This window comes from Aquarana catesbeiana, linkage group LG02 (assembly GCF_042186555.1).
Source record: "Aquarana catesbeiana isolate 2022-GZ linkage group LG02, ASM4218655v1, whole genome shotgun sequence".
Classification (NCBI taxonomy): domain Eukaryota; kingdom Metazoa; phylum Chordata; class Amphibia; order Anura; family Ranidae; genus Aquarana; species Aquarana catesbeiana.
This window is the reverse complement of record NC_133325.1, coordinates 590,517,169-590,539,828: the sequence shown is the minus strand read 5'-3', so window position 1 is coordinate 590,539,828 and position 22,660 is coordinate 590,517,169. Positions and strand designations below refer to the sequence as shown.

Below are 22,660 nucleotides of genomic sequence, written 5' to 3'. Positions count from 1 at the left end.
TTCATTTTCGGCACTCTGCTGATAAATAAAAAGGTGCTGAAAATGGCACCAAAAACTCACACGATTTTTACCACGATTTTACTGTGCTTATGGTGTGTTTTTCATAGGTCATGTGGCTCAAAAACCACATCAAAAACATAACAAAGTTTTTGGCCAAGTGCGCCCTGCATTTTCGGTTTCGACACCAAAATTTCCATTCAGTGCACCTCTAAAATTCACCTTACAGCAATGTATTGGTTTCCCTGGGATATAAACTAATCAATCTAACAAATGGGGATACCTACGGATGGAATAACTTGATAGAGGTTCTAATCTTTCACTATTCTTATTAAAGAAAGAAAAGATTGGCTTGAGTTCCAGTTTAAATCTGCACTTAAAATTTGATTCACTGTGGGCCAGCTTAGTTCAATTCAATCATCCATATCCTAGAATTGTCTGGCTACTGGGGACACCGCAATGCACTGTACAGTAGTAGCATTGACTACATACAAGAAGTTGTGACCTCTTTCAGAAAGGCGGGAGAAACTTTCCTCTCTTGCTCCAGAGTGTTGACGCTCCTATCCCTCCACCATTCAGTAACCACCTTGTACTTGGGTTCAAGTGGTGTATGACCTGCTGGCACTGCTCTGTTTGAAAAATGTCAATTGCTCAATCAACTTTTGTCGAAGGAGTCTGTTGGAAAATTAGCTGCTAAACAGCGCCTTCATCCAACCAGATGGAGACACTGTTGGGTATTCTAAAACAATTTCCAGTCTGGGGGAATTAATTCATCCATCCATGCTATTAGCGTTAATAAAGGAACATGATAAATCAGTTCAGCTTGTAGGCTGAATGAAATAAGTCTATATGTGTATCTGCAGCTTTTTTCGGAGTGCATGGGGGGGGGGGGATTGTATTTAGAAGTGTTGTGTCCGTTATTGTTTTAGCATTTATTGCAATGGGGGACTTGACTTTTTTTTTTTTATTCCTTCTCGAATTAGGCAACTGTGGACACAGCAAAAATTGCAGAAGCATGCAAACAAAAAACTGATGTTGTGGGTGATGATGCTATCTTACAGACCAGGACTTATGACCTGTACATCACATATGACAAGTATTATCAAACGCCAAGACTTTGGTTATTTGGTTATGATGAGGTATGTCTTGGGGAATTATGGCAGATGAAGTTACATTCTTAAAGTTCCTACAGCAGGATGTTGTATTTGTGTATGCTTTTTATATTTAAAACCACCGCTGTTATTTTTGTTACTGAACACTTGTTATGCTTTAATGATGTTCTGCCACATAATGCAGAAGAATTTTCTGCAGTTTTCAGACAGGGAATCCCTCCCACTGAGCCATTGTGTTCTCCTGGGGCGGGGGAAGCTGTCCCCACCAGGAGAATACCGTGATTATTGCAAGTGGCTATACCAGCCGTTAGCTATGATCACATGTAAAATCCATCAGGACATTCAGCCTACCTATACATGGTTCGAATCTCGGCCATCCTAAAACTGGTGTTTTTTGAAGTGCCTTTGTGCAGCCAACAAATCGCAGAAATGTCAGATTACATATAATCTTACAGATCACTGCAGTGGAGGAGCAAATATTTATATAATGAATCTTTGAACTTCATAAACCTTTTATGCACACTATTCAGCTGGATCTCATAAGGGAAATGGAAGAGAAGTTGTAAAGTGTAATGCCCCGTACACACGGTCGGAATTTCCGATGGAAAATGTCCGATCGGAGCGTGTTGTCAGAAATTCCGACCGTGTGTGGGCTCCATTGGACATTTTCCATCGGATTTTCCGACACACAAAGTTGGAGAGCAGGAGATAAAATTTTCCGACAACAAAATCCGTTGTCGGAAATTCCAATCGTGTGTACACAAATCCGGCGGACAAAGTGCCACGCATGCTCAGAATAAATAAAGAGATGAAAGCTATTGGCCACTGCCCCGTTTATAGTCCCGACGTACGTGTTTTACGTCACCGCGTTTAGAACGATCGGATTTTCCGACAACTTTGTGTGACCGTGTGTATGCAAGACAAGTTTGAGCCAACATCCGTCGGAAAAAATCCTAGGATTTTGTTGTCGGAATGTCCGAACAAAGTCCGACCGTGTGTACGGGGCATAATTATACTGCATGCCTAAAAAAAAAGTATGAACTTAAGCTACGTGGCAGATTGTAGGCACGGCACACCCATTGGCCTTCTGCCAAGTGATTATTGCTCAGTGGTGATAGCTGAGGGATTGAGTACTTTCATGTTGGGGGGGCCAAGTCTACTACTTTTTTTCCCAAAAAGTCAGAGTACTTTAGGATATCGCTCCGTTGATCCCCGCTGGAAGGATGGCGAAGGTATCGCCATCCGTCCGTTTTTAGCAGACCTTGTCGGAATTCTACTGACATCCGCCTGCCCATACTAGTCAAGGGGTGGCCTCAGATCCGCCTGAAAAACGGACAGGTGGATCTTTACGGGACAATCAAGTGAAAGGGGCCTATGGTGTCTACCGTGTGCCAGTAAGATTACTTTTTAGTCTTTTTTTTTTTTTTTTTTTTTTTTTGGTTTAATGGAACAATTTTCAAGGGTTACCTTGTGCATTAGGGACAGAGGAAAAATGGTCTGATATCTAGAAAATGACACCGGAAATACATTTGGCTGCTTTTGGTAATATCTACACTTTTTGTTTCATCCAGCATAGAGTTAGATCTTATACATTTTTTGCATGCATTATAAAAACATAAGGTATGCCTTACTACCTTTCAATTGTTGTCAACTCAGGAACACGGGGAATGAAACAGATCCTTATCAGGCCATGCAGTGCAGCACTTTTTTACTATGTAGCCATTTTTGCAATACGGCACTGCGTTGCTTTAGCTGACAGTTGCGCGGTTGTGTGACGTTGTACCCAAACAAAATTGATGTCCTTTTTTTGCAACAAATCAAGCTTTCTTTTGGTGGTATTTGATCACCTCTGTGGTCTTTATTTTTTGCACTATAAACAAAAAAAGACCGACAATTTTGGGAAAAAAACAATATATTTTTTATTATTAAAAACAAATTTCTTCATCAGTTTAGGCCAATATATTCTTCTACCTATTTTTGGTAAAAAAAATCGCAATAAGCGAAAATTGATTTGGTTTGCGCAAACGTTAAAGCGTCTACGAAATAGGGGATAGATTTATGGCTTTTTTTTTTTTTTTACTAGTAATGGCAGTGATCTGCGATCTTTAGCGGGACTTCAACATTGCGGTGGACAGATCACTTTTGACACTTTTTTGGGGGCCATTGACATTTATACAGCGATCAATGCTATTAAAATGCACTGATTATTGTATAAATGTCACTGGTAGGGAAGGGGTTAACACTAGGGGAGCGATCAAGGGATTAAATGTGTTCCCTAGTGAGTTTTTCTAACGGGGGGGGGGGACCGACTGACTGACTGTGGGAGGAGATATATCGCTGTTCGTAATTACAGCAGTTCTGTCTCTTCTCTCCTGTCAGAACAAGGATTTGTGTGTTACTCAGGATTTGTTTGTTTACACACACAAATCCTGGGTCTGGCAATCGCGCCCGCCGACCACGAGCATCGGGTCCCCCCCCGTGCAGTGACCGCGCGCCTGCTATGGCTCTTAAAGGCTCTTAAAGCTGCCGTATATCTATAGGAACTGGTCGGCAATTTGTTAATTTTAGAGTCGGCTCACAGCTAACCCTCTACTGCACGAGACATATGTTACTGTGACACTGGCCTTGTAGCCTCCTAGGATGTGTGACATTTATCCCAGGGGGCTTCGGGTGGAAGAGGCGGGAGGACAATTCCATCCTTACCTAAGTGAGGAACGAGGAAGTGGGAGCAAATACAAGCAGATAAATACTTGGCTTTATTTTGTATACGGTCTTTTCTATGTGGTACAGATAGTCACACTTCGTACATATACACCCCTCTCTCTCCCCATTTGTTGGGGTGGGTTGAAGGGCTTTTTAATTTTATATGTACAGAGGATATAAAAAGTCTACAGACCCCTGTTAAAGTGTCAGGTTTCTGTGATGTAAAAAAATGAGACAAGTGTAAATAATTTCAGAACTTTTTCCACCTTTTAATGTGACCTATAAACTACAACTCAGTTGAACAACAAACTGAAATCTTTTAGGTGGAGAGAAGTAAAAATAAAAAAATAAAATATGGTTGCATAAGTGTGCACACCCTTAATTTTTTTGCTAGAAAATTACACAAAACCCCCAAACATTATACATGGTTTTTTTAGCAGAGACCCTAGAGAATACAATGGCGGTCATTGCAACTTTTTATCTCGCACGGTATTTGCACAGCAATTTTTCAAACGTGTTTTTTTTTGGGGGGGAAAAAAAACAGTTTCATGCTTTAAAAAAAAAACAAAACAGTAAAGTTAGCCCAGTTTGTTTGCATAATGTGAAAAATGAAGTTGCGCAGAGTAAATAGAAACCTAAGATGTCACGCTTCAAAATTGCACACGCTCGTGAATTGGCGCCAAACTTCGGTACTTTAAAATCCCCATAGGCGGTGCTTTAAAATTTTTTACTGCTTACATGTTTTGAGTTACAGAGGAGGTCCAGGCTACAATTATTGCTCTCGCTCTAACGTTCACGGCGACACCTCGCATGTGTGGTTTCAACACCGTTTTCATATGTGGGCAGGACTTGCGTATGCGTTCGCTTATGCGTGCGAGCACACGGGGACAGGGACACTTTAAAAAAAAATTTTGTTGTTAGTTTTACTTAAAAAATTTTAATTTGACACTTTCTAAAAAAAAAAAAATTTTGATCACTTTTATTCCTATTACAAGGGATGTAAACATCCCTTGTAATAGGAATATGGCATGATTGGACCTCTTTACTGTGAGATATGGGGTCAATAAGACCCCACATCTCACCTCTAGGCTGGGAAGCCTAAAATAAAAAAAAATTAAAAAAAAACGATCACGGCTTCCCAGCCGAGGCGGCGCCATTTTTTTGAATGCAGAGGCCGGGCGTGACGTCATAACATCGTGCCCGGCCTCCGACGATCATAGAGAATCAGGAGACCATCTGGTCTGCCAGAAATCTCTATGGTGGACATCTGGCGCCAGCGGATCCATCCTCCAACTCGCCGATCTCAGAGGTGAGTCGGTAGAAGCACCGGAGGGCAGCGCGAGGGGGGGGGGGACATCCCCTCTCGCTGCCCATAAGAACGATCAAGCGGTTGACCCGCCGCTATGATTGTACTTATGGTGTAGGGAATCGCTGGCTGAAAACGACAATATCTGAATGATGCCTCTAGCTGCAGGCATCATTCAGATATACCCCCCACAAACCCAGGATGTCCTAGGACATCCCACGGTCGGCAAGTGGTTAAACTAATACTTTGTTAAAGCACCTTTTGATTTTATTACAGCACTCAGTCTTTTTGGGTATGAGTCTATCAGCATGGCACATCTTGACTTGGCAATATTTGGCCACTCTTCTTTGCAAAAACACTCCAAATCTGTCAGCTCACCCCACAGATTTTTTAATCATATTCAGGTCTGAGCTCTGGCTGGGCCATTCCAAAACTTTAATCTTCTTCTGGTGAAGCTATTCCTTTGTTGACTTGGATGTATGCATTGAGTCATTGTCATGCTGAAAGATCATGTTCCTCTTCATGTTCAACTTTCTAGCAGAAGCCTGAAGGTTTTCTGCTAATATTGACTGGTATTTGTTCAAATTTCCCTCTATCATGACTAAGGCCCCCGTTCCAGCTAAAGTAAAACAGCCCCAAAGCATGATGCTGCCACCACCACGCTTCACTGTGGGTATGGTGTTCTTTTGGTGATGTGCAGTGTTGTTTTTGCATCAAACATATCTTTTGGAATTATGGCCAAAAAGTTCAAACTTGGTTTCATCAGACCTTAAACATTTTCCCACATGCTTTTGGGAGACTTCAGATGTGTTTTGCAAAATTTAGCCAAGCTTAGATGTTTTTCTTCATAAGGAAAGGCTTTTGTCTTGCCACTCTACCCCATAGCCCAGACATATGAAGAATGCGGGAGATTGTTGTCACATGTACCACACAGCCAGTACTTGTCAGATATTCCTGCAGCTCCTTTAATGTTGCTGTAGGCCTCTTGGCAGCCTCCCTGACCAGTTTTCTTCTCCTGTTTTCATCAACTTTGGAGGGATGTCCAATTCTTGTTAATGTCACTGTTGTGCCATATTTTCTCCACTTGATGATGACTGTCTTCACTGTAGAATATATATAAGAATATTTATGGGCAGGTTCTAGTGACACAATATTACATCCACATCCCTGAAGTAAGGTAGATAAAAAAGAAAATATTAAGAGAAAACCGATCAGATCTGTCCCTCGAAATGGGTTGGGATTTTTAAGGATGCATATTTGTCATAAGGCAAGCACAACCACAAAGAGTAAAATATACAGTTTAAAACAGTCTTGGTCATAGAACAATTGATCAAGATAATGCTCATTTTCAAAAAGCTAGAACAGATGCTTGTGTATATTGGGTAGCCGATGCGTTTCGCAGTGTAGATTACCTCTTCTTCGGGGCTGTTCCCCATGCATCCAAATATCCTGACATTGATCATAGCATCGAACAAAAAGGACAGACACCATCCCGTGACAAACAGGTGATGTCAGAATCACCTATGTGGTCTTGTGGATGTCGAACCATATGTAAAGATAAAGAGACTGTGTCATAAATCATCTAAAGTGTTATAATCTGTGGGTACTGGGGAGTAGAACAGGCAATGTTTTGGGCATGGAAAGAGGGCTAAGCCACTCCAGGAGCCAAAGCCAAGGTTCCAATCCCGCTCATCCCGACAAGGGGCAAAGTATATAGCCTCTATCCTCCAATGATGCACACGGCACGTGGCACGTCCTCCGCAACTGCCGTGATGTGAGTCACGCTATGATATGATCAATGTCAGGATATTTGGATGCATGGGGAACAGCCCGAATAAAGATGGAAACTTTGGAACATGTTAGGATCCTTCCTCAAATCTTTTACGATAGTTTATTTCCGAACTTAAAGGATAAGTTCACCTTTGGAACTTGTTACATGTTTCATGCTTTTTTAGGGTGTAACATGTTCCAGGATCTGCACCCACTGTCACAATTGGAAAAAAGTGCAGCTGTTAGGGAATCCGCCCACATGGCTGTGTCATTCATTCATTCATTCATTCATTCATTCATTCATTCATTCATTCGTAGTTTCCTGTCAATAAGTAGACTACAAGTACCATCATCCATTGTAGCCGACGGCTTGTAGTTCTTAATGAAGTACGTGGGTGCCGATGAGGGTCCTTTTAGTGCATTGATTATCCTACTCTCAAGTAACGGCCTGTCCATATTAGAGATGCGGTCAGACAGCTATCCTGAGAGTCTGCAGGAGCTGGAGGTTTTTTTTTTTTTTTTCAAAAGGTGAACTTGGCCTTTAAGCTAGCCACCTTAGTTTCATATTTTCTGCATTTATCGATGGATAACCTGGTAACAGATTCTTCTATTGCTAAGAAAGGGAGAATGATTTCAGTTAACTAGATGTTTTACAGGGATTTAGGAGGTCATAAAAAGCATACCTTGATTTAATTCAGGGTAAGTGCACACGGCCAATTCTCTGCTATGTGATGTGTGTGCAATATATGCAGTTGCAGGGCATAGATGAGCTGGATATGAAGGTATTTTAAAGTGAACCTGAGCTAGATGAGCTAGATATGAAGGTGTATTTTAAAGTGAACCTGTGAATGTCTTAAACGTTTCTGAGTTAACCTAGCCACAATGCAAACACACCAAGGTCCCTGCAAGCCCCTATGGGGCCCTCTTGGATCCTAGGCCCATACCATATCCACTTCTCAGGATAAATCTATACCCCTTGTCAATCAGCAGTCATTAGACAGTGAAATGTTGAGGGGGGGGGGGGGGGGGGGGCGGCACACATAAATGATGAAAGGGAGGCTTTATAGATAATTGAAAGTGGTTGTAAAAACAGAACATTTAAGATAATGTGAAAAAAAAAACTTCTGCATGCAGCTCCCCAACCCCCCTTGTATCTACCTGAGCCCAATCTCAATACAGTGATGTGCATGAGAGCAGAGGCTCTTTCTCTCTTCATTAGCTCTGATACAGCAGCTACGTTTTAGGCCAGCTTCACATTAATACAAATATTTTATTCCTGTATGGTAAAAAGTTACTTTATTGTAGAATTATGGATTCCTTTTAACCCCTCAGTAAGAGTTAGCTGCTTTTGTGATATGTTTGTCTGTTTCTTATTACTACATATATTGCATAATAAGAATTTGCTCAAGGTCCGATTGGTAACTAAATTGCAATAGACCACAGTACTTGTGAAACGAAAAACAGTAGAGATGCATGTTTTCTTCAAATTTTCAAAAAATGTAAGTTTACTCAGTATAGCTCTATCTATCTATCTATCTATCTATCTATCTATCTATCTATCTATCTATCTATCTATCTATCTATCTATCTATCTATCTCTATATACAGTATCTCACAAAAGTGAGTACACCCCTCACATTTTTTTAACAATAGTGCGTGTACAGCTTGTATAACAGTGTAAATTTGCTGTGCCCTCAAAATAACACAACACACAGCCATTAATGTCTAAACCACTGGCAATAAAAGTGAGTACACCCCTAAGTGAAAATGTCCAAATTGGGCCCAATTAGCCATTTTCCCTCCCTGGTGTTATGTGACTCGTTAGTGTTACACGGTCTCAGGTGTGAGTGGGAAGCAGGTGTGTTAAATTTGGTGTCATCGCTCTCACTCTCCCATACTGGTCACTGGAAGTTCAACATGGCACCTCATGGCAAAGAACACTCAGAACAGGCCTTGCCATGGTCGACCAAAGAAGTTAAGTGCACATGCTCTGCGTCATATCCAGGGGTTGTCTTTGGGAAATAGACGTATGGGTGCTGCCAGTATTGCTGCAAAGGTTGAAGGTGGGAGGGATCTATCTGTCAGTGCTCAGACCATACGCCGCACACTGCATCAAATTGGTCTGCATGGCTGTTGTCCCAGAAGGAAGCCTCTTCTGAAGATGATGCACAAGAAAGCCTGAAAACAGTTTGCTAAAGATAAGCAGACTAAGTACGTGGATTACTGGAACCATGTCCTGTGGTCTGATGAGACCAAGACAAACTTATTTGTTTCCGATGGTGTCAAGCGTGTGTGGCGGCAACCAGGTGAGGAGTACAAAGACAGGTTTGTCTTGCCTACAGTCAAGCATGGTGGTGGGAGTGTCATGGTCTGGGGCTGCATGAGTGCTGTCGGCACTGGGGAGCTACAGTTTATTGAGGGAATCATGAATGCCAACATGTAATGTGACCTACGGTAACAGAGCATGTTCCCCTTCCTTCGGAGACTGGGCCACAGGGCAGTATTCCAACAAAACAACCCCAAACACACCTGCAAGATGACCACTGCCTTGCTAAAGAAGCTAAAGGGTAAAGGTGATGGACTGGCCAAGCATGTCTCCAGACTTAAACCCCATTTGAGCATCTGTGGGCCATCCTCAAACGGAAGGTGGAGGCGCGCAAGGTCTCTAACATCCGCCAGCTCTGTGATGTCATCCTGGAGGAGTGGAAGAGGACTCCAGTGGCAATCTGTGAAGTTCTGGTGAACTCCATGTCCAAGAGGGTTAAGGCAATGCTGGAAAATAATGGTGGCCATACAAAATATTCAAATATGATAAATATGTGGCGCTACCCTATCCTTGTGTACCAACTCCAAATCCGGGAAAATCACAAAGTGCTACAAAAATATATAAATAAATATAACTTCCTCATACAAGTGCAGTGTGCATATATGATAGCAATACCCTATGATGACCAAATGAGGTCTAATTCAATATATAATTAATTTGCCATAAATCCAAAAAATATAGTGCATCAACATTGTCTGTCGGGGTTGTTTGAGTACACTGATCTATGTTGGCAGCTTCTTATCTGGTACTATCTTGTATCTATTTAGTTTGTGGTTTTGCGCATTAGTTCCTGTATTTTATTTTATTTATTTTGGGCATACAAAATATTGACACTTTGAGCCCAATTTGGACATTTTTGTACTCTTTTGTTGCCAGTGGCTTAGACATTAGTGGCTGTGTGTTATTTTGAGAGGACTGCAAATTTACACTGTTATACAAGCTGTACACTCACTACTTTAGATTGTAGCAAAGTGTCATTTCTTTAGTATTATCACATGAAAAGATATAATAAAATATTTACAAAAATGTGAGCGGTGTACTCACTTTTGTGAGATACTGTATATGGCAACTATGTATAAACCCTTTTATATGCTGAAAGGGCGCCCCCTGTGCGCTTCTAGCACAGTAACCCGTGGGGACCAGAAAGCTCCCGATGCATACTTGTGATCATGTGACTGCTGTGACAGCCAATCAAAGTCATCACATGTCCCGAATGCCTGCCTGAGAGTGTCATTTCTTTAGTGTTGTCACATGAAAAGATATAATAAAATATCTACAAAAATGTGAGGGGTGTACTCACTTTTGTGAGATACTGTGTGTGTGTGTGTGTGTAATCTATATACACACACACACACACACACACACACACACACACACACAGAACAATTTATGAATACTTTATTTTTTTTCAGAAATTCTGTGCTTCAAAATAAATGTAACTCTTGAAATATGCTTAACAAAACTGCTCTTTTACTCCTGTTTAGATCATTTCAAATATGACTAAGCAGTGATCTTGAATTTTTTTTATAATTGTAGGTTGTTCTCTAATTTTGATCTCCAGTGCATGTGCCATAGTAGGGCCCAGATACAATAGTGCATGTTTTTGCCTTTTTTTTTTTTTTTTTCATATCCTACCTAAAACACATTGATACTAAATGTATTTATTTATGTTTAGTACTACCTAAAATACAGTGGCCCTGACTTGTAACTCTGACCACGACCTTTTTGAGCCATTACATTGAACCTAAATCAAACCCTGATGTAGGTATTTTATCTTTTCAGAATTTTTTTTTTACAATATTTCTTTTTCTCCATTTAAGAGGAGGGAAAAAAAACTTGTGGGTGAGCTGTACAGTGACTGATCATAGTGATAGCCAATCGGGGACTAGGTGATCAGGTGACTGGGAACCAGGCCTCCCAGTTTCCAAATGTTAGTAGGAGACCCAGAGCTCTCGGTGAGACCTTGAACTCTGTGCTGGGAGTGCGCTGGGCAGTGCACTCCCAGCACAAACACAGCAGCACATATATGCGGCCCCACGGATAAAGACCCACTTCTGTGAGGCTGCTAACGTGTGTGCTCATTGGGAAGGGGTTAACCGAGTACACGTTGTAGTAATCCGGGGTTGTGTTGCTCTTTGTATAAAATCCTTGTATCTTTCAAGTGGGTTTCAAGTATTCTACTGATTCGATCTTGGTTTTTTAAGCAAGGTCCTCAGTTCAGTGGATTCATTTAATGAAGTGCACGTGACTGCCGCTGAACATCACTAGAAGGTAGCTTTACTAGCATTTGGATAAATGGAGCAATTTCAAGTACTCTCATCCACTGAATGATCAAAGGGTGCAGTCTGAAAATGGTAGGATCCTAGATGACGACAACATTGTATTCTGTTTAATCCTTCCATCTCTGGAAGCTTTAAAGGGATTTTGTTTGCAATTTGTATGAGGGGTATATTGCACATCTGAGTACTATGTTCTTCATACGTAGCCATATGGACTTCATGTTAGGACTTCAAGTATAAGGCTTAGGTGTTGTCAGACTTTGCTATCTTATGCCGCGTACACACGGTCGGACTTTTCGTCTACAAAAGTCCAACGGACGCTGACGGACTAAAGCTGGCTGGTAATCCGATCCTGTGTGGGCTTCTCCGGACTTTCAACTGACTTTTTCAGCCTCAAATCCGACGGACTTTAGATTTGAAACATGCTTCAAATCTTTCCGACGGACTCGAGTCCGGTCGAAAAATCCGCTCGTCTGTATGCTAGTCTGACGGACAAAAACCCATGCTAGGGCAGCTATTGGCTACTGGCTATCAACTTCCTTATTTTAGTCCGGTGTACGTCATCACGTAAGAATTCGACGGACTTTTGTGTGATCGTGTGTAGGCAAGTCTGTTCGTTAGAAAGTCCGCCGCAAGTCCGTTGAAAGTCCGTCGAAAGTCTGTCGGACAGGCTGTCGGACTTTTGTAGCTGAAAAGTCCGACCGTGTGTACGCCCCATTAGGCTTAGCTTGCAACTAATGCTCCAGTTATAACTCTTGGTTCTTAAATAATTGTCTCATTGTCTTATTCATTTTGAATTCAGTTTTTTTCCCCTCTAACATTCTCTATCATATTCATTATTATTTGTGGGAATAGGTTAAATAATAACCTTTTTTGATACGCAAAGATTTTTTCATGTTGAGGTTAGATTTCTGAGTATAGCACTTTTCTTTAAATAACCATCTGAAATTTACTAACCAAATGTTGTTGCATTTTTTTTTTTAAGCAACGTAAACCATTGACCGTAGAACACATGTATGAAGATATTAGCCAAGACCATGTGAAGAAAACTGTGACCATCGAGAACCACCCTAACCTCCCACCTCCAGCAATGTGTTCTGTACACCCATGCAGGTATTTATTTCTTGTTGTGTATCAGCCTCTAGTGGATATTGGTTGTAGGTGAACAAAGTATATTTCTAATGCAGTGAATGTGACATTTACTGCAGGTGTATCTTCCTGGTGCTTTTGTTATCCGTTAGTGATTGAATCACCTGCAGTAAATGTTTGCAGAGTCACATTCACTGCTTTATAAATATGCCTTTAGTAGTCTTTTTAACCCTCTTAGTTCATCAAAACCCTCTCAAGACTGGCAAGCGGTTAGAACCACTGATCAGGTTTATATTGTTGTCTTAGTTTTGGGTTGCAACTGAAACAGACCAAATCTTGTTTTGGTGGCAACTGTCTAAAAGAAGATTTCCCTTACTTAGGAGAGAACTTCTCTCTCTTTCTGTTTTTTTTTTTTTTTTTTTTACCTCTAATTGGAGTGAGGGAAAATCTCCTGAATCCGATACAGACAGCAGAAAAAAATGAATACTTAACTGGGGACTTAGCCATTCCTTATCCTTAAAGCCAAAACTAAAATATGACTTTACACATAATTTTAACCCAGCATATTGTAGCCTATGTAGTACCCTAATGTGATTAGAATCCTACTTATTGCCTCAGCCTTCAGTTTTAAAGTGGTTCTAAAGTCAAATAATTTTTTTACCTTGATGCTTTCCCTGCATCAAGGTAAAAAATGGCCCACTACCTATTACTCTCTCTCTCCCTTCCCCCACAACATTTATCTGAGCCCTCTCTCAATCCAGCGCTGTGCCCATCTGCAACAGCGCTGGTCTTACAAGACAGATTGAGAGCAGTGTCAGCCATTGGCTCTTGCTACTGCCAGTGAAATCCTGTTAGCATGGGGCGGGGCCAAGTTGTGCTGTGTGTGTCTGAGCATGGCTCAGGAGTGTGCCCGCATGTTTGCTGCCATAGCAAGCAGCTTGCTATGGGGGCCACATGCAGGAGAGGAGCGGACAGTACTGTCTGGAGACTCCAGAAGAGGAGGTAAGGGGCCGCTGTGTGCAATAACATTGCACAGAGTGGGTAAGTGTAACCCCCTTTTTTTTTTTTTTTTTTTCTTTCCTTTTCAAAAAAATAAAAAAAAACATGTCTTTACAGTCGCCTTAAAGGTACTAGCAGAGACTGTAGCTGTTAATTTCAGAATGTCTTTGCTGTGCCAATGGAGATTCAAATCTTTACAAGCAGACCTTGGGTTTTCAGAAGACACCACAACCTACAATGCAGTAAATGGGGAGTTGCCCTTGTTGCACTTTTGAATATGATCATACTTGAAAGGTGAATTTCATGTAGCACTGCTTGGGACTTCTAGTGCACAGAAAAGGCAAATGTGATGTTTTTGGTGGAGTCTGCATGCACTGGGTGGTGAATACCATCAGAAGATAAGGTTGGTTTAATATCTTTTATCTTCTTACATGTACGCTTTACTTCAATGCTGGGCCATTTCTGAATGGCCTAACAACCTTGGTTGTATGCCTCAGATCAAGTGAAATGTTACCTATTCAAAAATGTTTATATTGTATTACATGTGTATATAAACGCACATACAGTATATTCCTAATTTTAATGCCATCTCCATAAATACACCTACTGTTTACTCTTTTACTTTTAGGCATGCAGAGGTAATGAAGAAGATAATTGAGACAGTCGCAGAAGGCGGAGGAGAGCTGGGAGTTCATATGTATCCTTTGTTCATGTTTCTATATGTGCATCTCACTTTACAGCGCCAGGGAAGAGAGCAAGTGGGCAGGTAGGGGCACTATATTGCAGAAGGGCCAGTGCATTTGTCTTCTGCAATAAAAAGCCTGCCTGCTTGCTGTTTCTTACAGCAGAACTTTAGTTTCACTTTAAGTTTTGGTAAGATACCTCCTAAAGGGATACAGACACTGCAGCTTTCCTCATTAGAACATAAAAATGCACCAGCTGTTTGTAACAAATCAGTTACTCATTTAAAATTGGACTGCAATCATCCTGGTCCAAAAAAGAGAGCTATTTCTTCACACAAAAATGTTGGAATCTGCTACAAAGTTGGTAAAAATCCCTGAAGTGTACATTAATTATCCAAAGGGTGTTTTTTTTTTTTTTTTCAACAAAAGTGGAGTTACTCTTTAACCCCTTCAATACTGGTCACTTTCACACCCTTCTTGCCCATTTTTCCAGACCAATTTTCAGCTTTCAGTGCTGTCACACTTTGAATGACAATTGTGCGGTCATGCAACACTGTACCCAAATTAATTTTTTATCATTTTCTTCCCACAAATAGAGCTTTCTTTTGTTGATATTTAATCACAGCTGGGTTTTTTATTTTTTGCTAAAAACAAAAAAAGACTGAAAATTTTGAATAAAAAAAAAAACGTTTTCTTAGTTTGTCAGTACATTTTGTAAATAAGTAATTTTTCTCATTCACTGCTGTGCGCTGATGGGGCTGCACTAATGGACACTGATTAGGCGGCACTGAAGGGCACCGATTAGGTGCACTGCTGGGGCTACATTGATAATCAGTGCCCTGATTACCTCTACACACTCTGCTGCAAGGAGATGCCACTGATTGGCTCTTCTCGCCTCACACTGACAGAGTGTGAAGAGAGGAAAGCCGGAAAACGGCACTTCCGTGTTTACATGTGATCCACTGTAATTGGATACAGCCAAGCACAAGGTTAAGGAGCTGAGTCATCGGGCACGCGATAGTAGTGACGTCATATGACGTCGCCCCAGATCAAGAGGAGATCACGCTTGCTGTTATTTTACTATACGGCAGGCAGGAGGTAATTAAATTATATGTCTTCTGTCTAATTACCATTTACAATGCATGTTATGCAGGGAATGTCCTCAACTTTTTAAATAAATTTAACAAATATACAAGACTAACGTTAGACACAGAAAGTTACATTATTGATACCGTCTCCTTCCAGCACTATCTGACCAACAAAGATAAATTCTTCGAAGTGTGATTGTTGAAGAGTGCCTTAATAGATTTGCATTCTACCAGTTCACATGTGCGGACATGGAACATAAGGACAAAGGGATGGAGCAAAGAGATTACCTCGTTGATGCTTCTTCACTGTCTAATCACAGGCTGAGAGCTTGGAGAGTAAAAACAAAGAAGAGAGCAGCGCCATCTAAGTGCAGCATGATAAAAACATTTTAATATAGGACAGACGATTTTAAACTCACAAGATTGTAAAAATTACAGCGCATGTGAAACAGGCTCATCCCCACTCTCTCTCCATCTGGAAGTGACGTGTCCAGCCGCCCCTGAGCCGAATCTGAGAACCAGGAAGCGTTGGGAGCCACCAGCGCAGCCGGTGACATCAGCTGCCTCTCTACCTGCGAGCCAACCGCCTTCCCCCAGGAGTGGATGAACTTCCTATACCATTTCACATGCGCTGTAATCTCTACAATCTTGTGAGTTTAAAATCGTCTGTCCTATATTAAAATGTTTTTATCACGCTGCACTTAGATGGCGCTGCTCTCTTCTTTGTTTCTACTGTCTACAGAGCCCCTTCTAGCTTGTTATGAGCCGGCAGCCATCCAGAGTCAGCCCATCTGTGACCATCTACACACCTCTTGCTGCATTTGAACTCTCATGCATGGACTCCCCACTATAGAGAGTAGATTAATCGCCCTTGTATTTCTATTTGAGCTGACAGAGCACACATGTACATATGTATACCATATTTCTGTGAGAGCATGGAGAGGACTCATTTTGTTGTTTAACCGCAACAGAGAAGTAAGGTCACCAGGCTGGCCGGGCTTTGTGACAGTGCTATGTACTCATAGAGCTATGTACACACTCAGAGGCGTATCTAGTGAAAATGGCGCCTATGGCAAGCACTGAAAAAACATTTTAAGTGTACAGGGCTGTGTTTTCACTGCATGAGATGCACGCAGATATACATCCACCGGCAGGCAGGCCAATTCAAATCAATTGGGATGCAGCAGCTGCATGAACACAGCCCCTGCTCTCACCTTGATATCCGTTTGGGTGCAGGAACATGCCCCCGATCAGACAGTGTGCATTCAAGGACATGCACCCGCACCCAAATGGATATCAAATGCCAAATGGATGTCAAATTGGGAACAATAAATCTCCCTTACTCCATCCAACAACTCTAGTTCTACTTGAAGTATGAAGGAGACCTGCTCCTGCCCCAGGAAAGGCGCCCTCCATGACAGGTACCTGAGCAGGGTTTGGAGATCTCACAGAGCAAAGTGCCAGTCTCCAGGTCCCGAATCTTGAAGCGAGTGAAGTCAATCCCCAACACATTCTCCTCAGATCTGCACAGATAATCTGATGACATTAGACAAGTGATGTTAATGATACACAATGCCTAGCACAGGCCGGTGACAGGTCTCCTGCCAGTAACTCACTCTCTGTGACCCGGCTCAGGCCTAGGACATGCTCCTGTCTCAGCTTCTTCAGGCCTAACAAATTTTGTTTGGTGACCACGGCCACTCACCAGAGCTCCCCATCGCTGTACTCCCTCCAGTGCACGCGTCTTTATGCCAGCCAAAATGAACTGCCAGCGGCAGGATCACAACAAGGCTGCCAGTTGGTCACTCTGGAATCACTCCCATTGCTAGTGATCAAGATTCTCTAGTATTCAGAGAGAAAGAAATTCCATAGAGGTAGGTGGAAGGTTCTCTGCCACTGAAGCTTTGTCACTAGCAACAGAGTCTTCCACCTGACATCAACCTAAAGGGGAAAGATCTTCTCTGAAAAATTATACTGTGAGTATTGTGACAAAACAGGAATGCATTTATACAGACTTGTATGGTGACTGGGAGGTAGAATGTAAGCTTTACTCCCCTGCTCTGACCCAATCACTGCCTACCTGAGCCTCTGTCCCTCTCTGTCCTCAGTTCAGGGCCTCCAAGATCCTGCTAGCTTCTTCCTCCTGTAGGAAGCTGAGTTCTAGCCGGTCTATGCCTGGGTCAAATATTTCTGTGGTGGGGGATCTTTCTATGTACACACATGACTTTAATGCCCACCGATGCACAGAGCAGCCTCAGCCGTGGAGGGGGAGCGATGAGCAGGCACGTCTACAGGGATCCCGGGATGCCAAGCTCCATATAAGCTGGGCAGTGTTGTCACTGTGATTTGTCTTGTCCTGCCGCTCCGGGTGCTGGGATGTCAGACCCCGGCTTTATTACCTCCCCCTCATTCCTCTGATCCCAGCCTCCCGGCACACACAGCTTTTACAACTTTGCGCCAGCAGCCCTGAGTCAGGACACAACTGCAGACTAACAGTCTCCACTCCTAATCTGTATGGAGCTCGGCACATGCAGCCACGCTCTCCTCCGGCTGTTACTTGTCAGAAGCATGCCGCCTCACATCTCAGCACCTGAGTGGGAGCAGGGCGGCGAATAACTCCGCCGGCCAGGACTAATTGAGTAGCAGGGCGGCATGATGTACATGCGCCCCGAAAAAAAAGAAAAAGTCTCTCCTTTACACTTACCTCCTAGGCCCCTATGTTGACCTGATGGGGCCCAGGAAAATGTAATTGCATCCCCCCATAAGCAAGTAGAAATGGGGAGAAGTTTAGAAAGCTCTAATTTTTAAATTCAGTAAAGATCTGTAATGCTGGCGGCCCTGCTCACGAGCGCCCACTTCATATGGTGCCCATGGCACTTGCCATATGTGCCATACCCTGGATACGCCACTGTACACACTGGATGGACAGAAATACAAATCCTTTGACAGGTAAAATGGCACCTTTAATATGCATTTCATGTGTAATGTTGGTCATTTACCTGGAGTTCAGCTTTTAGGGGGAATACTATGTTTATTTTTTTTTTCCAACACGTTATTCAGGTCCTATAATTGGCTTTCTCATAGGGGGCTTGTTCACCCCATGTGCAGTGACCTGTGTTTTTCTGTGCCTCATTCACACCACATTGTTGTGTACTTGTGCAATGCTATAAAATACAATCTGTTTGCATTTTCACTTAATGCACATGAATGCATGTGAATGCAACAAAACTTAAAGTAAAGATAAAACCTAAATTGTTAGTATTTTGTCCCCTTACAAATGCCATGAAAACGGATACCAACATGCATAAAAACATTACACAACGCATGTAAAAATGCATGTTAAAGGCATATGAGCACACATGCATTTTCGATGCTTTGCAGTGAGTTTTTATGTGCAGCATGTTGCGAAAGGACCTTTTATTGTTTTGTATTAAATACTAAATAGAGAATCTGGAAAAAAAGGCATTGACTAGGAGATACCAATGACTGTGCATAGAGTTTTTACCTACCATTTCCTTAACCATCTATTCTCAGGTACCTGCTTATTTTTCTAAAATTTGTACAGGCTGTCATTCCTACAATAGAATATGATTACACGCGGCATTTTACAATGTAACTTTAACCATCCATATCCAGATCCTGTGAAAGCTCAATTTTTAATGACCGTTTAAACAAACTTCTTTTTTTTTTTTTTTCCAAACATACAAATATGCAACATTTCTGTAATGTATAATATGCTTATTTGATTAAATTTCTGCATTTAAACAAGTCTGTATGATTTTGTTTTTCTCCTTATTTTATATTCATTTATAATAGAATTAGCTAGAAAATAGATGAAAGTGAATACAGAAATTAGCAGACATTCAATTTTTTATTTTATAACCCTAATGTCATGTTATGTGCACTCACATTTCTCTGACTGTGACCTGCAGCAATGCCAACTTGTTGATTTAGTGTGGGTTTCTCAGAAGTTAATGGACAAACTTTGAGTGAAATAAGTAAACAGCCCGTTACATTTAAAGTGTACAGTCCCTTGAAATTTTCCACATTTTGTCGTGTTGCAACCAAAAACGTAAATGTAATCTATTGGGATTTTATGTGATAGACAAACAAAGTGGCACATACATTTTTTACAAATAAATATCTGAAAAGTGTGGTGTGCATTTGTATTCAGCCCCTTTACTCTGATACCCCTAACTAAAATGGAGTGGAACCAATTGCCAGAAGTCACCTAATTAGTAAATCAAGTTCACCTGTGTGTAATTTAATCTCAGTATAAATACGGCTGTTCTGTGAAGCCCTCATAGGTTTGTTAGAGAACCTTGGTGAACAAACCGCATCATGAAGGCCAAGGAACACACCAGACAGGTCGGGGATAAAGTTGTGGAGAATTTTTAAAGCAGGGTTAGGTTGTAAAAAAGTATACCAAGCTTTGAACATTCCACGGAGCACTGTTCAGTCCATCATTCAAAATGGAAAGAGTATGACACAACTGCAAACCTACCAAGACATGGCCCTCAACCTAAACTGATAGGCCGGGCAAGGAGAGCATTAACCAGAGAAGCAGCCAAGAGGCCCATGGTAACTCTGGAGGAGCTGCAGAGTTCCACAGCTCAGGTGGGAGAATCTGTCCACAGGACAACTATTAGTCGTGCACTTCACAAATCTGGCCTTTATGGAAGAGTGGCAAGAAGAAAGCCATTATTGGGAAAAAAGCCATAAAAAGTCTCGTTTGCAGTTTGCGAGAAGCCATGGGGGGGACACGGCAAACGTGGAAGAAGGTGCTCTGGTCAGATGAGACCAAGTTTGAACTTTTTAGCCTTAAAGCAAAATGCTATGTGTGGCGGAAAACTAACACTGCACATCACCCTGAACACACCATCCCCACCGTGAAACATGGTGGTGGCAGCATCCTGTTGTGGGGATGCTTTTCTTCAGCAGGAACAGAGAAACTGGTCAGAGTTGATGGGAAGATGGATAGAGCCAAATACAGGGAAATCTTAGAAGAAAACCTGTTAGTCTGCAAAAGACTTGAGACTGGGGCAGAGGTTCACCTTCCAGCAGGACAACGACCCCAAAAATACAACCAAAGCTACAATGGAATGGTTTAGATCCAAGCATATGTATGTGTTTGAATGGCCCAGTCAAAATCCAGACCTAAATCCAATTTGGGATAAAATCCAATTTGGAATCTGTGGCAAGAATTGAAAATTGCTGTTCATAGATGCTCTCCATCCAATCTGACAGATTTGAACTTTTTTGCAAAGAAGAATGGGCAAAAATTTTACTCTCCTAGATGTGCAAAGCTGGTAGAGACATACCCAAAAAGACTTGCAGCTTTAACTGCAGCGAAAGGTGGTTCTACAAAGTATTGACTCAGGGGGGCTGAATACAAATGCACACCACACTTTTCATATATTTATTTGGAAACAATTTTTGAAAAAACATTGATCATTTTCCTTCCACTTCACAATTCTGTGCCACTTTGTGTTGGTCTCACATGAAAGCCCAATAAAACAAAATTACGTTTTTTGGTTGTAACATGACAAAATGTGGAAAATTTCAAGGGGTGTAAATACTTTTTCAAGGCATTGTATATTAACACAAAATCCTATCTTACTTGTACAGTACAGAACACAAGCATTGATTCTTAGACCATGGGTTATGTAGCCTACACTGGTCAACTTCTATGCCAACCTAACACTGAAAAAGATTGCATTGCGTCTGTCCTCAGTATCCCCTTAATGTGCTTGTTTCCCTGCACATGTCTGTAAACTGCTCTACAGACTCTCACCTAGAGATTACCTAGCATCTCTAATCCCCTGATATTGATCAGATAGGGAACCTCTAAATTTCTTCTTTCTTTTGGAGGGGATGCAGATCGCTCCCTTATAGAGAACTCTTGTAAGAACGGAACTTTCTCATCTGTTACCCCTAACAGCAGTAGTTTTTCTTTGCTTTCCTCTGTATTCTACTTGGTGTCCCTCTCCTTTCCTTATACTACATAGGAACAAAGTATACTGGAATTGAATCCTTCCTGCTTTCCTGGGGCTATTTCTATCTCCTTCTGTGTTATTCTCCCTCCCTTTGTCCTGCTTTGAGGACATGTCAAACACTTACCATGTCTTATCAATGGGTCAGAATCATCATCCATGACTACCTGCCATGCATTCCCTTGCCAATTGACGGGTCTTCCATTTCTCATAGAACAGTCCCTCTATGGGATTCCTCCCTTCTCTTCCACCCAGGTTTGGTTTCTGTACAGCATTTGGCATTGGTTCTTCTCATGGGCTACAGTTGGTTATTTGGGCCTCTGCTGATCCCCGCTTCAGCTACAGCTCCTGTTGTCATCTGTGTGTTTGGGTCCTTTGGCCCTTCTTCTTCTTCCTGTGCTCCTGTTGCTGCAATTTTGACTGTTTTGTTGCCTCAATTTTATTGTTGGGGGACTTCTCCCTGACCTGAAGAATTAGCTTCTGTGTGTAACGTGTGTTTAAGATGATAGGAATTTGATGTAACGTATTTATCGGCGTATAACACGCACTTTTTTACCCTGAAAAAAGAGGGTAAACCGTGCCTGCGTGTTATACGCCTATATATTTATATAATTTTTTATTTTTTTGCCAACGGGGGGGGGGGGGGGGGAGAGAGAACGGACGGTACCCATTGGGAGACACCTGGGGTGTACCGCCCACCTCTCCTGGCTCTGGGACAGTGCTGCCATACTTTAAAAACATTACTGCCAGCCTTTTCTCATACAACGTTCTTCCTGTGTCACTCTTAATATAAATCGAAGCCTGTAATAACTCAAGCTTGTTCTGGCCATTCTCCTCCTCCTCCCGCTCTGCCTCCTCCTCAAGTGTAGCTTTTGATTGGAGGAGGAGAGCGGTCCTGTGACAATCAATGAAACATCAGAGGAGTCACATGACTGTGTCCACGAGAGAGAATTGAGGTATATAGAAGCTTTGATTTACAATGAGAGTGACACAGGAGAAGCGGTGTATAAGAACGGGCTGACAGTGATGTTTTCTCAACGTAAGAGTATGCTGGCAATGCTTAAAATTAAAATTGGGGTGCGTGCTATACGCCGATAAATACGGTATCTTAAATTCCTTATCTCTGACTACAGGACAGCACAGTTCCTCCTCTTTTTCTCTGTGATCTCTTTACTGGGGATGGTCCCCAGCAAAACTTTTGCATTGTTTAGTCACCCAAAAGAAATGGCATATGACGTGGTCCAAATCAACTGCTGTGTCCTGTACTGCACTCTTATGCCGTGTACACAAGGGCGGACTTTTAGACCGGCCTGGT

At 41.9% G+C, this 22,660-nt stretch overlaps 1 protein-coding gene across 3 annotated transcripts in view; it reads left to right on the top strand.

The window, feature by feature from the left end:
- The window catches only part of ATG3 (autophagy related 3), a 120,990-nt gene extending 101,870 nt beyond the window's left edge, over nucleotides 1–19,120 (top strand). For 2 of the 3 annotated variants that reach the window (XM_073616263.1, XM_073616264.1), the window contains exons 10-13: nucleotides 981–1,136; nucleotides 12,479–12,606; nucleotides 14,210–14,278; nucleotides 18,887–19,120. In XM_073616263.1, the coding sequence (XP_073472364.1) occupies nucleotides 981–1,136; nucleotides 12,479–12,606; nucleotides 14,210–14,278; nucleotides 18,887–18,968 (435 nt within the window). In that variant the 3' untranslated portion in view covers nucleotides 18,969–19,120. The remainder of the gene's footprint in view (nucleotides 1–980; nucleotides 1,137–12,478; nucleotides 12,607–14,209; nucleotides 14,279–18,886) is intronic. The other variant, XM_073616265.1, reaches the window with a different exon arrangement.
- Nucleotides 19,121–22,660: the final 3,540 nt, after the last annotated feature.